This window comes from Otolemur garnettii, unplaced genomic scaffold, assembly GCF_000181295.1.
Source record: "Otolemur garnettii isolate 467f Iridium unplaced genomic scaffold, OtoGar3 scaffold00018, whole genome shotgun sequence".
In the NCBI taxonomy this organism is placed as follows: Eukaryota; Metazoa; Chordata; class Mammalia; order Primates; family Galagidae; genus Otolemur; species Otolemur garnettii.
This window is the reverse complement of record NW_003852413.1, coordinates 6,580,786-6,591,046: the sequence shown is the minus strand read 5'-3', so window position 1 is coordinate 6,591,046 and position 10,261 is coordinate 6,580,786. Positions and strand designations below refer to the sequence as shown.

Below are 10,261 nucleotides of genomic sequence, written 5' to 3'. Positions count from 1 at the left end.
GATAAGCTTGTCACAAGCTCCCAGGTCACTAAATGTAGGGAATAGTGTCAGTGATCTGGGGTGCCATCTGGCCACCCCTTGCCTTTCCCTGGCTAGAATTCTGGGCTGGGAAACTTTCCAAAGGTGTTTCCACCCAGATGCCTTCCCAGGAGTTATAGACCCATGAGACCCAACTGTCAAGAAAGCTGTGCAAACTGATGGGTGCACAGAAGCAGTGATTTCCCAGGAACTCTGATGCTCTTCTGAAGCAAATGGCAGGCGAGGGGGCAAGGAAGTAAGCAAAAGGCCTCAAATGAGGATAAATGACAGACACTGCCTTTTCACTTAAACGGACCCTTTTTGGAAATTTCTGCCCAGCTTTGAGGCAGCTAGCCTAGATGGACTGGCAGGGCAGCAGCTGGTAACGTTCCTTCTGGCATGAGGGGGCTGCAGGGAACGGAGGGTTGAAAACTACCCCACCCAGGCAGCACAGCCACAGGGAGGTGGTAGGCTGAGGTCTATTTAAGAACATAAGTGGAAATTCCTTGGGCTTAATTTCTTTTCTGTTCAGTCTCTCTCTAAACAAACCTTTTTTGGGTCTCTGTAGCCAGCTATGTGAGTGCAGCTGACAGACCTACTCTCTCCCGGCAGACAAGTGTGTCTCAGATCATTAGCACATTAAACCTGCTTCATCAGAGGTCTTTCTGTCCCTCTGTGCCTTTAACACAGAGAGGGAGAACCAAACAAACCAAGCTCTTTGTCCTCCCAAACCTCTTGGTTTAGACCAGAGTTTCCTAAGTGTGGCCTGTGGTTTCTTTACATCAAAAACACTAGATGTGCTTGTTTTGCCCTCAACCAAAATATCCTAGACCTGAGGATGGGGTCTGAGATTCTCTGTTGTTATGTAGTTCCTCAAGAGGCCCAATGGAACCCACATATTCACCCAGGTGAGCTGAGCCCCCCAGTCCCGGGCCTAACACTTGACATAGTTTTACAATTTTTAAGTAAGGCAAGGGGGGGAAAAAAGATACAGAGCGAAGAACTCATTGTATGTTTATTATTCACAGTTAATCACTACCTATCAAATGCTATCCGCAGAGTTAAAGGAGTAAGTACATAGGTCTTTTTAAACACTGATTTTTTTTTTAAATATATACACACAAAACTTAGTTTAGCAAGGCTTCATGATATACACCAATTCCAAAATAAAACAATCAAATGGTCCAGGTGTAGAATGCCAGATTCCTTTTATCATCAGCGAAGAAAAAAGCAGAATGAGAGGGAGCGAGGGGGGCGGGATGTGCGCTGTCCAGAAGAGGAGCTACCTCCAGGCACTGCCCAGAGCTCCAGGCTGAGTTCATGTCCATAACCAGAGTCCCAGGGACTCCCAGGACAGCCTGGGAGCCCAAAGGCCCAAGGCTATCTTCCTGACTCCCAGGAAGTAACCTCATTTTTGTTGTGGGAAGAGAAGTAGGTGGAGAGAAGTTTACAAGCACATCCTTAAGAGGGACCCAAAGTGGATAGCAGACAGACACAGAGAGCTTTGCAGTGGTCCTGGCCTTCCTATCTACCTTTCCTTGCCCAATTTTCCCTGTTTCTGGGACATTTCGCTTGTAGGGGGTTGAGGGAGCAGCCCACTGTGAACACTGCTCAGCTTCTTGACACTGTCCTCGTGCTTATCTGGACAGTTTAGGGGATACATAGGTACAGCCATAACCTAACTTTAGAGCAAGAAGAACAAAAAGGAAACACTCTCATTTTCTTCCCCAGTGTAGGAATACGGTATAACCTGCTACAACTAAAACATGACAGTTTAGGCAGATTTTCTCCTCCAGCTTTCCTGTGTTTGAAACTTGCTGACTCTAGGGGTTTGCATCTGAGGAGCTGTAGAGGGAAGGCGGGGCAGACAACACCTGAGACCACAAGGGCAAGGCTCCTGACGCCCCCAGAGCTAGGCAGACATGGAACGGCCTCACCTCCCCTCCTTCACTGGCAGCTGGTCACAGAGCACCCTGGGCCAGAGGTTCCCTTAAACCCTGTGGGCTCACAAACATTAAAGCTGAACCCTTAAGATGCCTGGCTTAGCTCTGGGCGGGTGAAGCCCCTTGCCCTCCACTTCCACTTGTCTCCTTTTCTCTACCCTGTTTCCCCCTCCTGTAGGGAAAAATATTTACACAGAGTCAGAGACAAATTGGCTGAAAAGCTCTGGACTGTCTTTAACTTATTATAAAACAAAACAAATAAAAAAAAAAAAACACCACTCAGAAGCAACCCTTAAAATAAGGAAAAAGGCACTATGAAAAAACAACATGCTCAGTAATACCATTTGGAAGGGAAAACAAAGTGAAAAATGAGACATGGGTTTTGATTTGACTTTCTCAAGAAGCCAAAGGAGGCAGACAACATGCCCTCTTCCACCCCCTCTCTATTTCTAACTGGGGCCTGGGTGGAAGGCAGGCGCCTCTGGGCCCCTCCCTCTGGTGGAAGCTAAGCAGTAATGGCTTCGATCTGCCCTGTCCTCTCCTCTTTGTGTGTATATATGAAGAACACAGAACAGTTGTCCTTCCTTCAGTCCTTCTGACTAAAACAGACATTTTGCATAGAGAAAATACCAGCCCACTTGGTTTCTTGTCTTTATTACTGGTGCCAGCTAGGACTAACGATGTCCTTAAACATCATGCACTGAAGGACAGAAGAGAAAAGGATGAAAAAAAGGATAAAGGAGGAAAAAGAAGAGCAGCGGTGAAAACTGGTAATAAAAACTCTTCTTAATTTATAGGTAAGTTTTGGCATTTTTATATCCAGCGCCCCCTCCCACCCCCCGAAGTTCCACCCAAAGTGAGAGGGTCACCAGGGTGACCCAGCCAGGTGTTCTAAGCTCCCTCACAGGCTGCAGTTAGAGGCAGCTTGTGGGTTTAATTCTTTTTTGTTTTAAACATTTTATTTTCTTTAAATAATCTCTTCCTGATGCTTAGACGTTCCGGTTCACCGGGGTGACATAATTGCGGGGAAACATGCCAGTCTGCCCGTGGCAAGCCCCCTTCCACCAGTTGGGGTCTGAGTTATCCATGACGTGGATAAAGTCTCCCCGACGGAAGCCCAGCTCTCCATCCTCTTGGGGGTCAAAGTCAAAGAGGGCCTGGACGTATGTTGGCTGCTGCAAAAGAGTGGGGGAGAAAACACACGTTGTGTTCCTGACTGTGTCAGCCACCTCTAGGGTCAGATGGGTGACAAGGCGGAAACAAATGTGCACACATTATTCGTCCCAGGATCTGAGTTTCTACCACTGACGACAGCCTTAATGTTTACAGAGTTGAAAGGTGAATGCCACAGGCGGTAGGAACTGGTGACTAGGGATGAGGTATAAGCAGACAGGAATGAGTGAGACTCCACTCCCTCACAAGTGGAATCTTCCTCACAGTCCGCTTCCAGGGTAGAACCTTTGAGTGCGTGTGTTAAAGACCTTCTCCCTAGATAGGCAGGTGGCAAAACCTCAACACACCACCTCAGAGGGGGCAGCCTTCGGGAACAGGAAGGCAAAAGCATTTTATTCAAAACCACAAATGTTTAGCATTAAAAAAGGCTAACATCTGGAATAATGAGCACAGAAGCCCCAGAAGCCATCCTCTGAAGGGCACCTGCTAGTTTGAGAAGTGATTCTTAATTGCTAAGAATAATCCAGATCTCTCTTCCTAGGCTTACCTGTGGCACCTGTTCTATGTCCCGCAGGAATATCTGCTGGTTTCTGGAGACAGATGTGGATCTGTGATAATCTACCAGCTCATTCAAAGAATTGAATTTCACCACCCAGAGGAAATACTTTCCGGCTCCATCTCTGAGCACCTTGAAGTGCTGCACATCATTTCCAAACCTGGGAAAGGGCAGAGAAAACACGTGAAACAGCCAAAGGGCTCTGTCCTGGCTGGCGAGGGGCTCTCTGCCCAGTCAGGTGTAGTTCCCAAAGAACCTCAAGTAACATTCCTCAGCTCACGGGGCCCAGGGACTGCAGAGCACCATGACACTCTGGCTGGAAAGAGATGGGACAAGCACTGAGCATCCCTGAAGACCCTCCATTTAGATGACAGGCACCAGAAACATGAAGAATCGTCACTAGGGCTTAACGCCTGTGGCTCAAGTGGCTAAGGCGCCAGCCACATACACCTAAATGGTGGCAGGTTTGAACCCAGCCTGAGCCGCCCAACAACGACGGCTGAAACCAAAAAAAAAAAAAATAGCTGGACGTTGTGGCAGGCACCTGTGGTCCCAGTTACTTGGGAGGCTGAGGCAGGAGACTCGCTTGAGCCCAGGAGTTGGAGGCTGCTGTGAGCTGTGATGCCATAGCACTCTACCCAGGGGGACAGCTTGAGGCTCTGTCTCAAAAAAAAAAAAAAAAAAAATCCTCACTAGACAAGGAAAACCAGCTTTGGCCTTATCCCGAAGATGTATGTAAGACAGAGAATGCCCTAACCTATTCCACATGTCCACGTGCCCTGTACCCTACCAAATGTGGCAGAACCTCACTTTAGTCAAGGAGTGTGACTTTTTTGTTTTTTTCTTGAGATAGAGTCTCAAGCTTTCCCCTGGGTAGAATGCCTTGGTGTCCTAGCTCTCAACAACCTCTAACTTTTTTTTTGTAGAGACCGAGTCACTTTATCGCCCTCGGTTGAGTGCCGTGGCATCACAGCTCACAGCAACCTCTAACTCCTGGACTTAGGTGATTCTCTTGTCTCAGCCTCCTGAGTAGGGACACAGGTGTCCACCACAACACCCAGCTATTTATTTATTTTTGTTGTTGTTGCAGTTTGGCCAGGGCTGAGTTTGAACCCTCCACCCCTGGTATACGGGGCTGGCGCTCTACTCACTGAGCCACAGGTGCTGCCCCCAGTTTTTCTATTTTTAGTAGAGGTGGGGTCTTGCTTTTGCTTAGGCTGGTCTCAAACACAAGCTATCCACCCACCTTGGCCTTCCAGAGTGCTAGGATTACAGGTGTGAGCTACCTTGCCTGGCCCAAGGAATGTGACTTAACTAATGTCCCCCAAATTATGTAATATTCAAAGACTAGAAAAGCAGGATAGGAACCAGGTGAGTAGAGACTAGAAATACTTTGAAAATTCTCTTGTACGTAGGAACAGTTCAAAGTTGTGTTCTCCATTCAGGAATTTTAGTTCTACTCGTGGGAAAAAGGTCTCAGAACAAAAGGGCATATTGAGACACTAAGAGAGGCCCAGATACCAAAACCCATCCCAAATTTCTCTATCCCCAGATAACATGTTCCCTCTTGTACTGTCTGGCAAAACCAGCAAAAGCATGACTGACCAGCGTAGGCCTCCCTGGTTTCTCACAGTGATAAGTGGCTAGATCACAAGCTCAGCAAGGGTTCTGCCTGTCCTGTTCACAGCTGGCTAAGCCCTATTCACTGAATGAACAAGTATCTCCTCTCTTTCTGTCTTTTTAAAGACAGAGTCCAGGATGGCCTCCTGGGCCTAGGAAACCCCTAGTAATGCCTGTTTGTGCAGAAGGCTTACTGGGGGTGGGGGGCACGCTGGCAGGTAACAGAGCAGAGGAAACCCAGGCCAGACCTGAGTGAAGCTCAGGAGGTTGGAATGGCAGACTGTTTGGGGGAAGGACTGATGAGTGCATCCTTCTAAGTGAAAACAAGTTGCTCTCAAGATGCCTTTCTCAACCAGTGCTCTCTGTCAGTCTTAATGTTCAGGAGAACAATCCAGCAGGTGGCAGCACTAAGCCCCGAGGAAGCAACCAAATATAGGACAACACATGTTTGGAGATGGCACTGCTTTTCAAGCACAAAAAGTGCAGAAGGTGAGAGCACTTCATTTGGAAGGGCCTATTCATGTGGTACGTCTGGCCCCACAGAGGCCGACCCTCTTGGTGCCCATGCAGGTGGTTTCCCAACAGTATACACGTTAACTACAGTGTTCATGTCAGAGTTAAGAGTATAACTTAACCTTTGGAAGGTGCTATCAAAGCCAGTAATGATGCCTGTTTTACTTTTATAATAAATAATTCCTTAAAATACTATTTGATAAAAGGTGGTGGCTGCTCAGCAGATAGGCAGCCCCTAGTTCCAGTGGTTCTAGCCACCACCAGCAATTAACTGTCCCCCTCACCCAATACTGTCTCATTCCTACTTGGGTCACTATAAAAGATAAGAAAAACACATGACATACAAGTTCATGAGAGATAATACTCCACAAACCCATGCCAAGATACTCTTGCTCAGACCCTGACTTGTTTATGTCCAATTAGGCACTTCAGAAAGCCTTCATACAAGAGGAAAACTGTGTTACATACCATATTTTCCCGAAAATAAGACCTAACCAAAAAATAAGCCCTAGCAGGATTTCTATGCATTTGTTAAATATAAGCCCTACCTCGATAATAAGACCTAGTGATGGGTGTGGCTATGCAGCATATCTACATAGCTGTGCCAAGAATTTCCAAGAGGTAAGGAAGACTGGAATACCTTTTACCTGCCACAGCTCCTTTCTCCGAGCTGTTTGCACTTGCACGGGTGCGCATGTGGTAACCGCATGTGGTAACCACAGTTGCAGGCATCCTACTGCGCATGTGCAAACGGCTAGGGGAAAGGAATTCACACATCACTAGCGCTAGCCCCACCAACAAGGTCTGCTCCCCCTGTCAGGTTCCAGAAGAAGATGACTTAACTGTATTTGAACAAATGTAGATTGTTGTATTACATTTATTTTTTTTAATAAGACATTCCGGGCAGTGCCTGTGGCTCAAAGGAGTAGGGTGCCAGCCCCACATGCCAGAGGTGGCGGGTTCAAACCCATCCCCGGGCAAAAACTGCAAAAAAAAGGCTCGGCGCCTGTGGCTTGAGTGGCTAAGGCGCCAGCCACGTACACCTAAGGTGGTGGGTTTGAATCCAGCCCAGGCCCACCTAACAACAATGACAGCTGTAACCAAAAAATGGCCGGGCATTGTGGCAGGTGCCTGTGGTCCCAGCTACTTGGGAGGCTGAGGCAGGAGACTCGCTTGAGCCCAGGAGTTTGAGGTTCCTGAAAATAAGCCCTAGTATGTCTTCTTGAGAAAAAAATAAATATAAGATAGTATCTTATTTTCGGGGAAACACAGTACATGACTTCTTCATATATTCATATGTTGAGAATACACAGCAAATATACTTGTGAGGTTATTACAAATGTCACCTCAAACCTTTCTTCCTTTAGAAAAAGGACATGAGGGAGGGTGCAGTGGCTCATGCCTGTAATCCTAGCACTCTGGGAGGCCGAGGCAGGTGAATCTCCTGAGCTCAGGAGTTCAAGACCAGCCTAAGCCAGAGTGAGACCTCATCCCTAAAAATAGTCGGACGTTGTGGTGGGCATCAGTAGTCCCAGCTACTTGGGAGGCTGAGGCAAGAGATCACTTTGTAGAAAGTGGAGTAGGACAAAGTCATTTGAAGTTCCATCTGTGAGAAGGACCTAGGGTCCATCCTGGCACTTTGAGGCTAGGGGCAACTTCCAAGAGTTTGAGGTTGCTGTGAGCTGTGGTGCCATAGCACTCTACTGAGGGTGAATAAGTGAGACTCTATCTCAAAAAAGAAAAAAAAAAGAAAAAGGACACAACTATAAATTTAAGTCTGCATTTCAAAAAATCTATATTTTAACCATATATTGGTCCTAAAACAAGATATTCAGTTTATTTCTGAAAATGCAAACTCTCATGCTTTAAATGGGGAATGGTTTTGTCACTTGGCCACTGTGGCAATTTTGGCTGGGCACAGTGGCTCATGAGTGTATTCTGAGCACTTTGGGAGGCCAAGGCAGCAGGAGCATCACTAGAGGTCAGGAGATCAAAACCAGTTTGGGAAATACAGTGAGATTCCAGTTTTCACAAAAAATAAAAAAATTAGCCAGGTATAGTGGCATGAGCCTGTAAGTCCTACCTGCTTGGGAGCCTGAGGTAGGAGGATCACTTGAGCCTGGGAGCTGGAGGTTGCAGTGAGCTATGATCGTGCAAAACTAACTGTACTCCAAACACAACAGCAATCTGAGTACTAACCTAATCATTTCCTCATATGACTGAGGAAGTGATCAGTCACATTCCTGGAGGGAAGGTTTTCTATGATAATGTAATAACTAGAAAATGACTCAAAGTCAAAAACATGGAAACATTCAAACATCCTAATTTCTCAGATGAGGTGTGTACTACTTAGAATCCTTAAGTTCTAATTTATTTATTTATTTATTTATTTGAGACAGAGCCTCAAGTTCTCCCCCTGGGTAGAGTGCTGTGGCATCACAGCTCACAGCAACCTCCAACTCCTGGGCTCAAGCGAGTCTCCTGCCTCAGCCTCCCAACTATCTGGGACCACAGGCGCCTGCCACAGTGCCTGGCTATTTTTTTGGTTGCAGCCGTCATTGTTGTTTGGAGGGCCCGGGCTGGATTCAAACCTGCCACCTTAGGTGTATGTGAATGGTGCCTTAGCCACTTGAGCCACAGGCACCGAGCCAAGTTCTAATTTATTATCTCTGTGCTTTCCAAGGTAGTAGAAGTCTCTACCTTCCCCATTTACTGCTTACCAGTTCTCCTCCAACATTTAAATTCACCACTGGGGAAAGTACAACCCCCAAATCCCTTGTGCTAACATTTTTAAGTTGATGTAAGGGACCTAGGATGGGGCTGGGAGGTTTAGGCTACTGGGAAAGGCAAGCAATGATAGCCACAATAGCAATGATATATAGAAAAGACAGAAGCAGGGACCCTACAGATGGCAAGGGTGCCTGACTGAGGGAGAGGATCTTAGAGTGGGAGTGGTGGGGATTAGAGGAAACTGTGGGTACAGGTCATCTGGGAGCTGCTGCCCGGCTCCTAAAGATTTTCTACATGGGAATCAACGCCTAGTGGTGCTAGGACTAATTTTCAAGAAAAGTCAGAAATTAGGATTTTAATGCAAAATTAAAATCATTCATGGCTTTACGATTGAGATCAAGTTGGAGACAGGATTCCAGGTAGAGCAAGAAATACTCACTTGACAGAGAGAGAGAAATCTCCAGGAGCGCTCTCACTCTCTCGGATAAGAAAGGCCCCGTCGTGCCGCTGTTTGCTAAGCATTTCTTCTGCCTTGGCTCTGGGGATTTTGCCAAAAAACCACCTAAAGAAGGAAGGCAAGCCAGTCAACACCTGTGTCTCCACAAAGAAACGGGATATTCAGCTTTTGAAATGTTAGAAACAACACTCCTTGCCAGGGAAGTTGCCCCCAGCCCCAAAGTACCCAGGATAGACCCTAGGTCCTCCCCAGAGATGGAACTTCAAATGACTTTGCCCTATTCCACTTTCTACTTGTGACTTGTCCAAGCACCATCATGGGCTACTCTTTCTATAGAGGAAAACACGTGTCCACTGGGCCCCCTGCTGACTCATTAGAAAGGCACCCAGGAAGGCCAGGCCAATGGGCTAGAGTACAGGACAGACTGACCACATGGGAAGACAGGCCTCCCTGTAACTCCCTATACTCTGCCACAGTACAGTAAGGGGAAAGGGGAGGAGATGGGGAAGGCATGGAGGCTCCTGCTCATAGCCCCAGGGAAAAAGGTTCAGTTGTGACAGTAGCCACCAGCAGCCATCTAAGATCAGCACTCCTGTCAAGTCCTCACTGCTCAGAGTGACCTTTGGAAGCCACCAGGAACATCATAATTTACAATATAACACAGTAGCTAATCGGAAAATGAAGAGCTTTTCATTTGAAGTAAATTATAGACTCTTTTGCTCCTAATGCTAATTAACTTTGTCCAGAAGAAAGGGGCACACAGTTCCTGGACACCCTGGCCCAGGGCTCAGAAGAGAACACCTGCATGAGAGCTCACAGCCATAGCTGCTCACGCTTTCAAAATGAAACCATCACTAATGAGGATGGAGGAACTATAAACACATTTTCTCTTTTCAAAATCATCTTTAGCTAATAAAGATCTATCTTTCATGATAACTAGCATTCATTTAATATGCAAATATCAAAGGTAACAATTAGTCCATGAAAGTTATAAATCTAGGGTGGCACCTGTGGCTCAGAGAGTAGGGTGCTGGCCCCACATACCAAAGGTGGTGGGTTCAAGCCCAGCCCCAGCCAAAAACCACAAAAAAAAAAAAAGCAACCATATTCTTTTTTTTTTTTTGAGACAGAGCCTCAAGCTGTCCCCCTGGGTAGAGTGCCGTGGCATTACCGCTCACAGCAACCTCCAACTCCTGGGCTCAAGCGAGTCTCCTGCCTCAGCCTCCCAAGTAGCTGGGACCACATGCGCCC

At 46.9% G+C, this 10,261-nt stretch overlaps 1 protein-coding gene across 1 annotated transcript in view; it reads right to left on the bottom strand.

Moving 5' to 3' along the window:
* Positions 1-1,015: 1,015 nt before the first annotated feature.
* Positions 1,016-10,261, bottom strand: part of GRB2 (growth factor receptor bound protein 2) — an 82,135-nt gene continuing 72,889 nt past the window's right edge. The window contains exons 4-6 of the mRNA XM_012803142.1: positions 8,993-9,115; positions 3,682-3,850; positions 1,016-3,136 (exon numbers count right to left, since the gene is read on the bottom strand). Coding sequence (XP_012658596.1) covers positions 2,951-3,136; positions 3,682-3,850; positions 8,993-9,115 — 478 coding nt within the window. The 3' untranslated portion in view covers positions 1,016-2,950. The remainder of the gene's footprint in view (positions 3,137-3,681; positions 3,851-8,992; positions 9,116-10,261) is intronic.